The 15753-nt window shown below is 38.4% G+C and overlaps 1 protein-coding gene across 17 annotated transcripts in view; it reads right to left on the bottom strand.

Moving 5' to 3' along the window:
* The window catches only part of KDM4C (lysine demethylase 4C), a 437058-nt gene that overhangs the window by 175788 nt on the left and 245517 nt on the right, over positions 1-15753 (bottom strand). For all 17 annotated transcript variants that reach the window (XM_053907888.1, XM_053907903.1, XM_053907887.1 and 14 more), the window contains one exon: positions 9230-9338. In XM_053907888.1, the coding sequence (XP_053763863.1) occupies positions 9230-9338 (109 nt within the window). The remainder of the gene's footprint in view (positions 1-9229; positions 9339-15753) is intronic.

The following is a 15753-nucleotide window of genomic DNA, read 5'->3' as shown; positions in this document are numbered from 1 at the left end:
CAGTTTCTGTAGATTAAAAAAAATCAAATACAGTATTAGCAATTTCACACATTTCAACCCAATACAATAATTTATTTTTCTAAAGAATGGAATGAACCACACAATTGTAGTATCAAAAGCTGTCCCTCAGATGTTTCTACCAGACTTTAAGAATAACAATATCCACATGAATTCAAAAGAATCAAAGTCTTGACTATCATTTTACAATCCCAGCACTTTCAGCACAGACACCCAATCATAAGACTTGATGCCAACTGTTGCTTAGAAAAGTTCCAAGATTTTTCTAAAATATACAGAAAGCAACCATATAAGTTAAAAGCTAGGATTTTTCCCTCTAATTCAATCAAACCCTTATGAAGCCACTAGCATAACAAGAGGAAGATGTTTTTGATTTTTATTCCCCATATTGTAGTAAAAAGTCAATGCCATTGGGGCTGCCAATGGAATTTACTGACAGTGAAATCAAGCTAAACAGAGAATGTCCGACTATTATTACACAGCCGAGTGCTAGATAAAATATCCATTAAATCTGAGTGCCAACAACATTTAATGTTTTATGTCCACATAATGCAGGAAAACATTGGCTGTGACCTATCAATACACATTCCAAGCCAATCTACCTAGTAATCTGCTGAAGTTGCTGTTTTATTGCTTAAACAGACAAAAATACAACCGTGCTTATTATGAAAGTGTCATATTACCTCAAGCTAATAAGAATTGATGGAACAAAGAGATCATTATGTAAAAATTAATAACATTTGGAGCACGACATGCAACAGTCATAAAACAGCATTTGTTTTTTAAAATGGGCAGAGAACTTTTTACAGAGGGGAAACACTGTGGATGAGGGATATTCTTATATTTCACCGTTTTGCTTTTCGATGAAAGGCTAACATGGAGCAAGAGACTACAGAGGATACTCTCCTATTATATTTTCATAGAATTCAAGTTTGAATGAAACTTTAGAGTTTGAATAAAACTTTAGTACTACTAATCCAACCATTTCATCAAACAGATGAGGAAACATATGATGAACCTTAGACTTTTCTTTGTTCTCCAAGGCACATGGCTATTAACAGCCAAGGAGAGACCAGAACAGGGTTTCGGATTGTCCAACATAAACAGTCATGTACCCATTACCGCCTGGCAAAACAAAGAGACAAAAGGGTGCTTTCAATATTTAAAATAAAATTGTTATCTAACTTAATACTTAAATAATATTTGTGAAGTTTGAGTCAGTAAAAGACATCACTATTAAATTTGGTCAGGATATCCACTTAATCCTTGAAATAAAACAAATAAAACGAAGAGTGGCAAATCTATACCAATTCTGCTAGAAAGGAGGGAGTTGCAGCATACCAGGGACTGGAGGGCATAATTCTCCCCCAAAACAACGACCTACCAAAGGTAAAGTGAACCAGCCAATTCTAAATAATATCCTTTTGTTTGAGGGACAATTGCAAAGTGCCCAAGAACCACCTTATACCCTAGCAGTACTGACAATGACTAAAGGGCACTGGCTAAATTTCAGAAAATACCACAGAAAATATCAGGCAATCCCAAAAGGAAACAAAAATCACCAATAAAGTGAAATCAGTGGGTAGTTCTAGTTATGGGAAAATGTGCTTCAGACCTATTTAGCATGCAATTGCATCATAAACATGAGCACTTTAATAAAAGGAGTGTGAAACAGAGAAAACCATTTGGGAAAGAAATCAAATTTTGTCAGACTTGTGTTCCTGAGTACTTAAACGTATACATTTTATTCTTTAAAATAACTGAAAACCTAGGTTAAATGGGTTAACTAGTGGTCAAGCACCAAGAATAATCTACAATTAAAGCTGCAATTTCCATCTTTTCCATCTCTATATTTAAATATTTAATCCATTACTAAATGAATTATGATATTAATATAGACACACTGTCCAAAAAAATAAATTGCTGTAACATTGCCTGAAATACACTCCTAATCTAACCCTCAGGGCATGCAGACATTACAGAGATAGGGATCAGGGTCTAAGCTGTCATTAATTTCAAAGAGATGCACAGCAGCTCATTACCATACTCTGCTTGCTGAATTGATGATTTATAAAGAGTTATACAGACAGTTCAGATTAGAGAAAATTAGAGCCATAGCAAGGCTTTAATCTGAATCTTGTCAATTTTCAAACTTGTAGGTGGGGTCACCTCTGCACTTGGGTAAACATGGTACTCTAGAAATTAAAAAGTTATAGGTGAAGAGTTAGAAATAAAAATTTAGTCCACTGGGGATGAGTTTAACATATCACTACGTGTCATTTCAGGGTATCTGAAATGCCAAAAATCCATTCCTGAGCGTCTAAATTAGAAATCCTGATCATCTGTGACCAATCCTCATGTTTCACCCAAGAAGAAACTGAGGCCAAGCTCAGTCAAAAAGGTGATAAGGGACAGTGAGGCCAGGAGATTAGTCACAGACTATTTTTTGTCCAGTAGTAAACCAGATTCCACTTCAGAGTGGGTTCATAAGATTTTGCAATTGCTTCTGCTCAATGCCCTGGAAACATGAAGAGCCAGAGCCTACTTTTACTTTAAATTTCTGACTTGGGATAAGAGGTATACATTTGATGGCAGTCCTATGGTTAAAAATTTGTAGGGTGACTTTCTCTTATTATGCTATCAACCTTTCCCCACTCAAGCCCAGACCCAGGTGGCAAGCCCTCTTGTCCTCTGCCTGTGCCTATGGTCAGTTCAGGCTGTTTTTCCCTAGTACACCCTTAATAAAGGGTACAGGATTTTGAGAGTCCATCTTTGTGTGTCTGAGGAATCCTATGAGGTCTTAACTCTGATTTCTAAGCTTCCACTCTTGTCCTGGCATATTTCCCCCAAATAGCCACAGCATTAGCTCTCTCCTACCAATCTACATGTCATTATTCTCTGAATGCTCTCTAGATTTCTCTCATTTCTTGAGAGCTCAGCTATCACCTTCCACCTGCTCCTCATAACCATATCACAACAACAAACATTTGTTACGTGCCAAATACTATTCTGAGTGCTTTACAGTAGTCTTTTAACCCTCAAAACAACTCCATGTGGCAGATGCTGCTATGATCACTACTTTGTAAACACATCTGCCAAAGCATGGAGGATCTCACAGTTAACAGAGAACTGGAGCCAAGTGACCATGACTGTAGACATGGAGAAATACTTTCCATGATTTTGTCCTGATATGTTATAAAGGTCATTGTTTTATTGTATCAATTGTTTCTGGTTCTTTTGTAACTGTAAGAGTATTTGGTAATCTAACCCATCACACCTTGACACTCTATGTCTCTTTAAAATAGTTTTTTGCCCAAATTACAAGAAATGTGTTTGGATATGCAAAATTAACCAACATAGAAGGCAAAATTAAAATCACCTGATAACAATCTTGTATATATTTTCTTTTATTTCATTTTAGAGACAGAGAGACTGAGTGGGGGAGAGGCACAGAGGGAGAGGGAGGGAGGGAGGGAGGGAGAGAGAGAGAGAGAGAGAGAGAGAGAGAGAGAGAGAGAATCTTAAGCACACTCCATGCTCAGCACAGAGCCTGATGTGGGGTTCAATCCCACGACCGAGGGATCATGACCTGAGCCGAAATCAAGAGTCAAATGCCCAAGTGACTGAGCCACCCAGGAGCCCCAGGAATCTTTTATATTTTCTTATAAATTTTCAATTTTATTTTCAAAGCCTCCAGGAAAACTCCACTGGCAGCATTAGTGCATCAACTCCAATACCCACCAACAATGGTGGACATCATTGTGTAAAGTAGTACTGCAGTAGCCACTACCATGTTCATGACATCTCTTCTGTGTTTACAGGGCTGCCCTTAGTTTGTACTTACTTTAAAAACATTAACCTTATCAATTCACCAAGGGACTTATGTGCATACTAGGTACAAAAGCAGTAAACATCTTGAAAGTCAACAGTAGGAGGAGCTGGAAAAGTTACATTGGAAACTAATGTAAATGTAAAAGAAATGCATACATACACATGTATGTATGCAGGATGAGAGCTTCAGAGAACAAACAATGAACCATGAGGGGTCAAGCAGGGGGTTGACAAAATTCATGTTCAGAATATCAGCGTAGCAGAAGGTCTGGAGTCCAGGTCAGCACAGTTAAAGGTCTGCTGATGAAAACCCTAACAATAGGGGAAGGGAATAAAAAATAAGATAAAAACAGAGAGGGAGGCAAACCATAAGAGACTCTTAAATACAGAGAACAAACTGAGGGTGGATGGGGGGAATAGGGGAGAGGGGAAAATGGGTGACGGGCATTGAGGAGGGCACTTGTTGGGATGAGCACTGAGTGTTGTATGTAAATGATGATTCACAGGAATCTACTCCTGAAACCAAGAATACACTGTATGTTAGATAACTTGAGAATAAATCAAAAAATAATAATAAAAAGAAAAGGAAAGTTCAGTACTTTCTCTGTTGCCATAAGTCACACATGCTGTAAAGGGGAACAATTAGAAAACAGAGAAAAAATAAAAACGTGACACTAAGAAATAAACCCCATTTTAGTGTATCTCTTTCAAAATGCTTACATAACATAGTATATATAAATATATATTTATATATGTACATATATACACATATAAAATGTCTTTTCCTCCCAGATGGTATAGTTTTGCTTTCTACTAACAATAAAACATGAATATTTTACATGTCAAAAAAAAATCCTAATCAGCAAAAGCATGAGAAGTTAAAAAATTTTTGCATCTGGAATGACTTCAAACTAGGAAGAAAGGCAACAAATACATATACAAATTGAGGTGCTAGGTAAGCAACTATCCCAATGGGAATATCATTACTCTGGGAGCCCTCAGGTCTCCAAAGCATTGGCCATGTCTACAATGTGTCAGCTTCATTTTAACTTTGAGCACATCCTAGGATTTGGCACAGTGATAAAGAAAATTCTAATACAGTCAGAATACAAAATTGGGTTAGCTGACATATATATTTCTCCAGCTAATTAAAACTGCATGTTTTCACATACATATATACTTACAGAGAATATTTCCTGGATTGGAATTTACATTTTCCTTTAATATGACAACGTATTAAATATTAAAGTATTTGACTAATGGCCGATTTCAAAGTTACTGATCACCAGGGCTTTTCTGCTCTTGTATCCAGAGGTGATTTAAGCCACAGTGATTAACTAACCTTGGACTAGGCAGGGGAGGCAAGATTAAAGGAATGAGAGCAGGGAGACAGACACACAGACAATGAAGCACAATATAAGGTGACAAGTGGCATTCTAAAGCCAAGTAAGTATAGATATAATAGGACAGCAGAGGTAGGAAAGGAGTAAGTGGTGAGCAGAGAATGATTCCAAGAAGGAAAAGGGTATCACAGGGAAAGCAATAGTTGGGGGAAGCATGTGGAAATAAAAAAGCAGTAGATTATATTCAGGAGGAAAAAAAAAGTTGTCCAAATGGAAGAGAAGGAGGTTTCATGGAGGGTAGTCGAGAGAAACAAAGTTGGAGAGCAAAGCTAGTACTGGATCATGGTGGCCTTAAAGCCACTTATCCTATATCAAAGCTGGAATATTAAGGGAAATATGTGAGAGCCTTTGAGCATGCATCATCACCAATCAAGGAAAAAGAAATACTGTGGCAGATTTCTAAGCTTAACTCTAGTGGGTCCATCCCCTCACTCTCAGTACTCCTGAGGTCAAGCAAGAGTATTCTTCTTAGAGCCTGCCTTGTTCACCCATGCTGCACACACACTCACCTTCCCTACGGGCACTCAGCCATAAAGTGCTGAAGTTGGAGAATAGGAATATGCCATTATATTGACAAATTACAAGAGGAGGAGAGGAACACATAAGAAATGCTTCAAAAAAAAAAAAAAAAAAAGGAGACCCACCCAAGAGCTTTTCTTTCAAGTTTATATTTTAATTCAACATTTGTTTAATTACATTAATATACAGAAAAAAATATACAATATTAATCCATGTTTCAGGATCACTTTGTGCAGCTGCCTAACTTAAGGAAAAATGTAAATGGAAAACATTTCAGCTGAAAGAAAATTAGGGGTACCTGGGTGGCTCAGTCAGTTAAGTGTTTGCCTCTTGATTTTAGCTCAGGTCATGATCTCATGGTTGTAAGATCAAGCCCCGCTAAGATTCTCTCTCTCCCTCTCCCACTCATGTGTGCATGTGCACACTCAATCTCTCTCAAAAAAAAAAAAAAAATATATATATATGTATATATATCATATATATACATATGTACATATATATAATATATATGTATATATATTATATGTACATATAATATATGTACATATATATACATGTATATATGTACATATATATATGTAAAAACATATATATATATATTAAAATAAAACCAGAGATTAGTAATTTCTTTTCAATTATAAATAATAAAATTCAGTACACACCTAAAATTTTTTTCCACTAGAAGAAGGAGGAGGAGGAGGAGGAGGAGGAGGAGGAGGAGGAGGACAAGGAGGAGGGGGAGAAGGAGAAAGAGGAGAAAAGGAAGAATTTGATACTAGTTTTTATGTAAAGATGCTATATTCTAAATGGCATTCTTTTCTTATGTATCCCCTCTCTGCTCTACCACCAACAACCGGTGTTTTGCTGGTAAGCATGGAAAATCTTCCAGGAAAGAACAGGCTGAGAGTCAGGAAATCCTTGCTGATTCTATAATTATTGGATCTGCCACTAACCAGAGTGGTCTCTATAGTTTTAGGTCATTTGAATATCAAGAGCTACTTCACTGTCTTTTGAGAAGAGCAAACTTAGAAATGACTCTTATCTCTTACCTGCACATAAACTCCCAGAGGTGCTGAATCAGTATTTTTCCCCTTTGCTGCTTTTCTATTAAGGAGTCAAATTCAAGCTTCAACTGAGAAATGCTCATTTACCAACAGAGGATACTGACTGCTGTTTAGAGACACAATTTCTCAGATGCTCTAACCTAGTTATACTCCTGACTCACATACACACTTACTTGTGTATGAGGAATGCAAAAGGAGCCCAGTAGTTAGGGTAGGAAATTCCTAAAAGAAGCTGGATTTGGAGTTGTGTGCTCCCAAAGAGCACTAATCCCACTGTTCATCATTTTCTAATGATGACGATGCTCATTCACTTCCAACAGTACCAGACACAGAGGCAAAAGGCAAAGATAACATTCAAGGGCCCCATGATATAAATATAGTTGACCCTCAAACAACTTAGGAGCTGGGGGGGTCAAACCCCCATGCAGTTGAAAATCCACATATAACTTTGGACTTCCCCAAAACTTAACTACTAATAGCTTACTGTTGACCAGAAGCCTCACAGATAAACAATCAACCATATTTTGTATATTATATGTATTATATACTATATTCTTACAATAAAGTATGCTAAAGAAAAGAAAACTTTATTAAGAAAATCACAGGGAAGAGAAAATACATTTATGGTACTATATTTACTGAAAAAACTATATTACTATATTTACTACATTTATGGTACTGTATTTATGGAAAAAGTTCACTCATAGGTGGACCCATGCAACTCAAATGTGATGTTCAAGGGTCAAATATAATTTACTCCAGGACACAGAATATTCCCCCCATTGTTAGTTTGGAAGCTTGTAAAAGTATTTATTCATCACTAAAATTCTCCAATTTTTTTTCTTTTCAATTCTCAAAACTCCTCAGAGGATCCTTTTAATATGTCCTTAATGTATTAAAATACAGAGTATGCTACTGCAAAAGCCACAATCACCAATGTTGCAGCAAGACATTTTAACCTTAAACCCTTGAGACAACTTTGTTAAACCAATTCACTTATAAATTTTGTAAGCCATCCTGATTGAAATCAGAACTGCTCTCCATGTAGAAACTCTAAGCCAATTTAGATGGCCCACATCAAAATAAACGACCTGGGAAAATAAGGACATGGGAAAAAGCAGTTTTCCTTGTATGTTAATATAGTTGATTCCCTTCCAAAAAGCTGTATTAAACATAGGCGATGATGGGGAAGGATAATTAAAATTCACAAGTATTGTAAGTAACATAGTAATTACCTTATACAGAATTGTCCTTTATCTTGACACTAAGAGGAAAATGGATTGTGCTGGGTATGATAAAGTAGGAGAAGGAAGAAACCAACATGATGATATATGGAAATAAATACAACTATGTTTCATTACTTCTGTTACTAGAGACAGAATTTCACCTTCGACTGGTGTTATAGAAAATGCTACAATCATGATCTGATCCCTACACTGATCATCTTTTTTTTCCTAACTAAATATGGGGTATAAAAGAAGATAGTAAGTAAAAATAAAAAAATAAATCTGCTACAGATGTCTACTCTAATGACTGTATTTAAACTAAACAAGAAGACTGACCCCAAGTTTCACATTACTATGTTGACAGCATCTTCACAGGCATATGACCTCAACAATTTGTTCCAGTAAAGACAATACCTTGAAGGCGGGCTTTTTATAGAAAACCTTTTTAAATTGATCTTTTTAAAGATGGAAAAAATAAGGTCCCCCCTGATGCTATGAAACACTTTCAAGTAAGAAATAGCTAGTCAGTGATCTGATATTTAACTGAAGACAACAAAAAGGCATTTTTAGAAAAAGAGAGAAAGAGGTAAAAAGGGTAACCAGGTAAAACAAACAAGTAAATATTACATCCAGGAATAGAAATTGGTTCACATCAAGTCATGTCAGTAAAATCTATTAAGGAGAAAAGATGTTTCACCACACACCAGGCATAACTGGATAAACAGGTATTGCACATAGTTTCTTACTCAAGATGATATTAATAATTTTGGAGGATTCAAGTTAAAAATAAAGACAATGTAAAAAAGCAACAGTGTGGTGACTCCAAGATTTGACACTTTTAGGGAAATGATTCCCAACTTCCTCTAGAATATCCTAAGGCAAATGTCAGAAAAGATTAATTTTATCCCATCATATAAAATGGGAAGACTTTGACTAGGAACATGGCTAGACTAGTGGAGCAAGTATTTACCCTTAAAATCCAAATTCCTTTTGTCTATAAACTGTTTACTACTTATGATCTCTTTATGCTATGTATTTGCAACTTGGTCAAATTTTCTCTCTACCAAGCAATTTTTTTAGACCAGTTTCTTACAACAAACAGACAGAATGACTGCTGAATACCATACAGTATCCACAGAATAAACACTGAGAAACATCACACACTCACCTTCATCACTTGTTGCCTGCTGCTTCACCAGAGTCAATGGGGACCTTGCCGGAGGCTTACTAAGTGGATGGCGCCAACTTTTAGCAGTTTTGGTTTCTCCCTCTATTCTCTGGTCACAGAGCAAAAATAGAGAAGAAATACTCACAGTTAAAGACTTGTTTTAAATGGAAAACTATGGTTCACAACAATTTAAGACCATTTAATTATAAAGAATTATTATACTTATTTACCTCCTGGAGAATTAGTCCTTTATTTTAAAAACCTTAAGCCTTTAAGTCAAAAGAAATAGGAATCCATTCTATTAGTTATTTTACCAAGAGATCAATGATCTATCCTTCCACCGCACATTAAAACACTATCTGTGGTATAGGGTAAGCTTATCAAGCTTGCAATTAACTCAGAACTTATCAAGTTTTCAAAAGTTCTTTCAAACTAATCAAAATTTAGGATTACATATTTGTAACAATACAGAACCGTGGCATTTGGTTACCTCTACGCTAGCCACATGACTACATGGCAGGTTATTTTGCTTTCTATCCTCACTCATATAGCATTAATGCTACAGTGAGCCTGGATACTTCCTTCCATTCGGAAATAAATCACCACTTCTCTGAGGATCAAATAAGACTTTAAGGTTTTTTTTTTTTAATACAGCACATTACTGTCATCTTGAAACCACTTAAATTTTATGTAAAATTTTTCATCTGGGTCTCTCTAAACTATACTTTCCTCCCAAAGGTATGTGCAAAAGACATATGCACCCTGACATCTTCCAGATAGAACCTACTTACAAGCTTTCTTGTCCATGCAATCCAAAAGGAAAGAAGGACGGAAGGAAAATGGATGGATGGATGGACGGATGGATGGATGGATGGGAAGGAGGGAGGTGTTCAGAGAAAGACTCTGAAACTAAAGGGTTTGTATCAACAGTTGACTAGGAAAGAAATGAGTCTCAGAAATGTCCCTGTAAGCTGACAAAGCAGTGGCTGGAAGTAGAGAAACTACATTGATATCTGAAATCAAAATGGATTAAAAGAAAATGTGTGCAACATTCTAATCAAAGATGGAAGTAAAGAAAGGATGTCAAAGTAATATAGGATGAGATTTATCTGTGGTTTATACCAGCTAAAAATTAATAAGAAATATTTATCAAGTCCTCACTATGTGTCACATTGTTCTAAGAGCTGAACTACAGCAGAAAAAATTATACCATGTCCCAGCTTTCAAGAAATGTGCATTATAGAGGAGAAAGGCACAGACAATAAAAAAGTAAAAAGTATATATTTATCTGGTACTATTAAGAAATATGCAGTAAAGGAAAAAAAAGGGCATGAAAAGAGATGGGAGGGAGTTATTTTATACAGGGTATCAGAGAAAGCCTTTCTGACAAGGAGACATCTGAGTAGAGTCTTGAGTGCACTGTGGGAGTTCTCTGGCCTCGGAGGAGTATTTGGGGCAGCAGGAACAGTATGCATATGGGGACATAGTCAATGTATTCCAGGAAGAGCAGGAAGCCCAGTTATAGATGAACAGAGAGATGGACAGAGACATTGTTCAAAAAATAACTCAGTATTTCTTGGGAAGACTGACTAAAGATGACTGCTGCAAGCATGCACACAGCATTACACTTCATACTAAGAAGCATCAGTAAAAACCATACAAGAACGAAAAGGGACCATATTGCTTAGAAGGTCTGCCTGACACCACGGTGTGAGAAAAGAACACGACACAGCTAATGCTGACAGGGGGCAAACCAAGTCACCCAGGCCTCAACAGCAGTGTTTGCTTTCCCATGCAAGCAGTCTTTGTTCAGTGAAATGATAAGGATGAAGGTTAAAGGCACCAAGGATAGAATTACCTCCACTGTGGGGGGCCGAGCCCCGGTGCCAGGCTGAGACCGGGTCGAGCAATGTTCCCCGTTGACTCAAGCCAACCCAGTGGTTCCCCCTCCCATTCCCCCACTTTCAAGGGCATACGAAAGCCTTGTCAAGGCTGAGAAAGTTAATTCCTGAAGCCTGTGGTCTGCAGGTGTTGGCAGTAACGCTACCTCCCTTTTTCTACCCCGAGTCAGATAGACACAAACATGGGAACTGTGTTTTGCTAGCAATCTATCAACAAGGTCTTGTGACCTGTTCAGAAAGTTCACAAGGTACACAGAACTAAATGTTTTGGCTGGCAGTGATCATGTGAAACCTGTTTATTCTTAGAATGACCTGATCCATAAGAGTCTTATATTATAAAAGATTGTGTACAGCAACAATAAAGCTGTCACTTGGGCCATCAGCCCAGGGGACCCTCCTGTTCCCAAACTTTCTCTTCTCTCTTTTTTTCTTGCATTCCCCTACCCTCAGGACCCTGACCTCAGTATTTGCCGTGCCGGCTGTGACACTCCACTGAAAACAAGGAAACAGAAAAGGTACTTTCAGTTCCATTCCAGCTTAAAGAATGTGAGTAAATGTAATTTAAACAGGCATTTGACTCATTCACCATTCCGCAAAGAATCCCAGCATCTGCTCAGCTGCACTTAATCCCCAAGTGATATTAAGTTGTAAATTTTGTTTATTATTATGTGAATACTATTTTCAAATTTCCCTTAGCAACTGTTTCAAATAAATTAGACCATATTTTCCTATTCCTCTTATGTTTTGGGTAAATAGTTAATAGTTCAGTAGGATAACAACCATGCATAAAATGGTAAAGTTATTGGGACATATTAGCAAATCATCTATATTTTATTTGATATTCTAAAACTACTATGAACAGAGTATTCCAAGCTGATTTCCTTATCTAAACTCCCTTGTTACTCAAAGATGTGAAAAGACCTGTGGTGATTTTAAATGAGCAAGAGCAATCAAGAAGTGGGCCTGTTCAGTGACCAGTTCAATTTGTCAGTCCCAACAATTGAGGCTTTTCTTACTTGTGTCCTTGAATTCCCTCATCAAGGTGTACAGGTCAAAATAGGGTAATGAATTCTGACAATAACTATACACAATCAGAACCTGCCTGGTCTACTCATAATCTCCTGGTTAAAGCAACAGTTTATACAAAAACCATAGACATTAAAATATATGCAGGACTGGAAAAAGGTGGGAAGATGGCGGTGTAGGAGGACACTGGGCGCGTCCTGCTGATCACTTAGATTCCACCTACACCTGCCTAAATAACCCAGAAAACCACCAGAGGATTAGCAGAACGGAGTCTCGAGAGCCAAGCGCAGACGAGAGGCCCACGGAAGAGAGTAGGAAGGGCGGCGAGGCGGTGCACGCTCCACAGACTGGCAGGAGGGAGCCGGGGTGGAGGGGCAGCCTGCCGGCCAAGCAGAGCCCCCGAGTCTGGCTGGCAAAAGCGGAAGGGCCAGACGGACTGTGTTCTGACAGCAAGCACGACTTAGCCTCTGGGAGTTCATAAGTTAACAGCTCTGCTCGGAAAGTGGGAAGGCTGGAAGACGAAGGGAGGGAGAGTTGCTGAGACCCCAGACAACAAAGCTCAGTTTGGTGGGGAACAAAGGCGCGCGCCAGCACCATCTCCCTCGCCCATCCCCCAGCCAAAATCCCAAAGGGAACCAGTTCCTGCCAGGGAACTTGCTTGCTCCGCGCAAACACCCAACGCTGTGCTTCTGCGGAGCCACCCCTCCGGCAGCGAATCTGACTCCCTCCCGCTGCCACAGGGCCCCTCCTGAAGTGGATCACCTAAGGAGAAGCAAGCTAAGCCTGCCCCTCCTACCCCTGTGCACCTGGCCTACCCACCCCAGCTAATACACGAGATCCCAGCACCACAAGCCTGGCAGTGTGCAAGTAGCCCAGACGGGCCACACCACCCCACAGTGAATCCCGCCCCTAGGAGAGGGGAAGAGAAGGCACACACCAGTCTGACTGTGGCCCCAGGGGTGGGCAGGGGGCAGACATCAGGTCTGACTGCGGCCCCGCCCACCAACTCCAGTTATACACCACAGCACAGGGAAGGTGCCCTGCAGGTCCTCACCACTCCAGGGACTACCCAAAATTACCAAACAGAAGAATTCCCCTCAGAAGAATCTCCAGGAAATAACAACAGCTAATGAACTGATCAAAAAGGATTTAAATAATATAACAGAAAGTGCATTTAGAATAATAGTCATAAAATTAATTGCTGGGCTTGAAAACAGTATACAGGACAGCAGAGAATCTCTTGCTACAGAGATCAAGGGACTAAGAAACAGTCACGAGGAGCTGAAAAACGCTTTAAACGAAATGCAAAACAAAATAGAAACAACGATGGCTCGGATTGAAGAGGCAGAGGAGAGAATAGGTGAACTAGAAGATAAAATTATGGAAAAAGAGGAAGCTGAGAGAAAGAGAGATAAAAAAAATCCAGGAGTATGAGGGGAAAATTAGAGAACTAAGTGATACACTAAAAAGAAATAATATACGCATAATTGGTATCCCAGAGGAGGAAGAGAGAGGGAAAGGTGCTGAAGGGGTACTTGAAGAAATAATAGCTGAGAACTTCCCTGAACTGGGGAAGGAAAAAGGCATTGAAATCCAAGAGGCACAGAGAACTCCCTTCAGACGTAACTTGAATCGATCTTCTGCACGACATATCATAGTGAAACTGGCAAAATACAAGGATAAAGAGAAAATTCTGAAAGCAGCAAGGGATAAACGTGCCCTCACATATAAAGGAAGACCTATAAGACTCGTGACTGATCTCTCTTTTGAAACATGGCAGGCCAGAAAGGATTGGCACGATATCTTCAGTGTGCTAAACAGAAAAAATATGCAGCCGAGAATCCTTTATCCAGCAAGTCTGACATTTAGAATAGAAGGAGAGATAAAGGTCTTCCCAAACAAACAAAAACTGAAGGAATTTGTCACCACTAAACCAGCCCTACAAGAGATCCTAAGGGGGATCCTGTGAGACAAAGTACCAGAGACATCACTACAAGCATAAAACATACAGACATCACAATGACTCTAAACCCGTATCTTTCTATAATAACACTGAATGTAAATGGATTAAATGCGCCAACCAAAAGACATAGGGTATCAGAATGGATAAAAAAACAAGACCCATCTATTTGCTGTCTACAAGAGACTCATTTTAGATCTGAGGACACCTTTAGATTGAGAGTGAGGGGATGGAGAACTATTTATCATGCTCCTGGAAGCCAAAAGAAAGCTGGAGTAGCCATACTTATATCAGACAAACTAGACTTTAAATTAAAGGCTGTAACAAGAGATGAAGAAGGGCATTATATAATAATCACAGGGTCTATCCACCAGGAAGAGCTAACAATTATAAATGTCTATGCGCCGAATACAGGAGCCCCCAAATATATAAAACAATTACTCATAAACATAAGCAACCTTATTTATATGAATGTGGTAATTGCAGGGGACTTTAACACCCCACTTACAGAAATGGATAGATCATCTAGACACATGGTCAATAAAGAAACAAGGGCCCTGAAGGATACATTGGATCAGATGGACTTGACAGATATATTTAGAACTCTGCATCCCAAAGCAACAGAATATACTTTCTTCGCAAGTGCACATGGAACATTCTCCAAGATAGATCATATACTGGGTCACAAAACAGCCCTTCATAAGTATACAAGAATTGAAATTATACCATGCATACTTTCAGACCACAATGCTATGAAGCTTGAAATCAACCACAGGAAAAAGTCTGGAAAACCTCCAAAAGCATGGAAGTTAAAGAACACCCTACTAAAGAATGAGTGGGTCAACCAGGCAATTAGAGAAGAAATTTAAAAATATATGGAAACAAACGAAAATGAAAATACAACAATCCAAACGTTTTGGGATGCAGCGAAGGCAGTCCTGAGAGGAAAATACATTGCAATCCAGGCCTATCTCAAGAAACAAGAAAAATCCCAAATACAAAATCTAACAGCACACCTAAAGGAAATAGAAGCAGAACAGCAAAGGCAGCCTAAACCCAGCAGAAGAAGATAAATAATAAAGATCAGAGCAGAAATAAACAATATGGAATCGAAAAAAACTGTAGAGCAGATCAACGAAACCAAGAGTTGGTTTTTTGAAAAAATAAACAAAATTGACAAACCTCTAGCCAGGCTTCTCAAAAAGAAAAGGGAGATGACCCAAATAGATAAAATCATGAATGAAAATGGAATTATTACAACCAATCCCTCAGAGATACAAGCAATTATCAGGGAATACTATGAAAAATTATATGCCAACAAATTGGACAACCTGGACGAAATGGACAAATTCCTAAACACCCACACGCTTCCAAAACTCAATCAGGAGGAAATAGAAAGCTTGAACAGACCCATAACCAGCGAAGAAATTGAATCAGTCATCAAAAATCTCCCAACAAATAAGAGTCCAGGACCAGATGGCTTCCCAGGGGAGTTCTACCAGACATTTAAAGCAGAGATAATACCTATCCTTCTCAAGCTATTCCAAGAAATAGAAAGGGAAGGAAAACTGCCAGACTCATTCTATGAAGCCAGTATTACTTTGATTCCTAAACCAGACAGAGACCCAGTAAAAAAA

Source organism: Panthera pardus, unplaced genomic scaffold (assembly GCF_024362965.1).
Source record: "Panthera pardus isolate Hobbes unplaced genomic scaffold, ASM2436296v1 HiC_scaffold_20, whole genome shotgun sequence".
Classification (NCBI taxonomy): Eukaryota; Metazoa; Chordata; class Mammalia; order Carnivora; family Felidae; genus Panthera; species Panthera pardus.
This window is presented reverse-complemented; position numbering and strand designations above follow the sequence as displayed.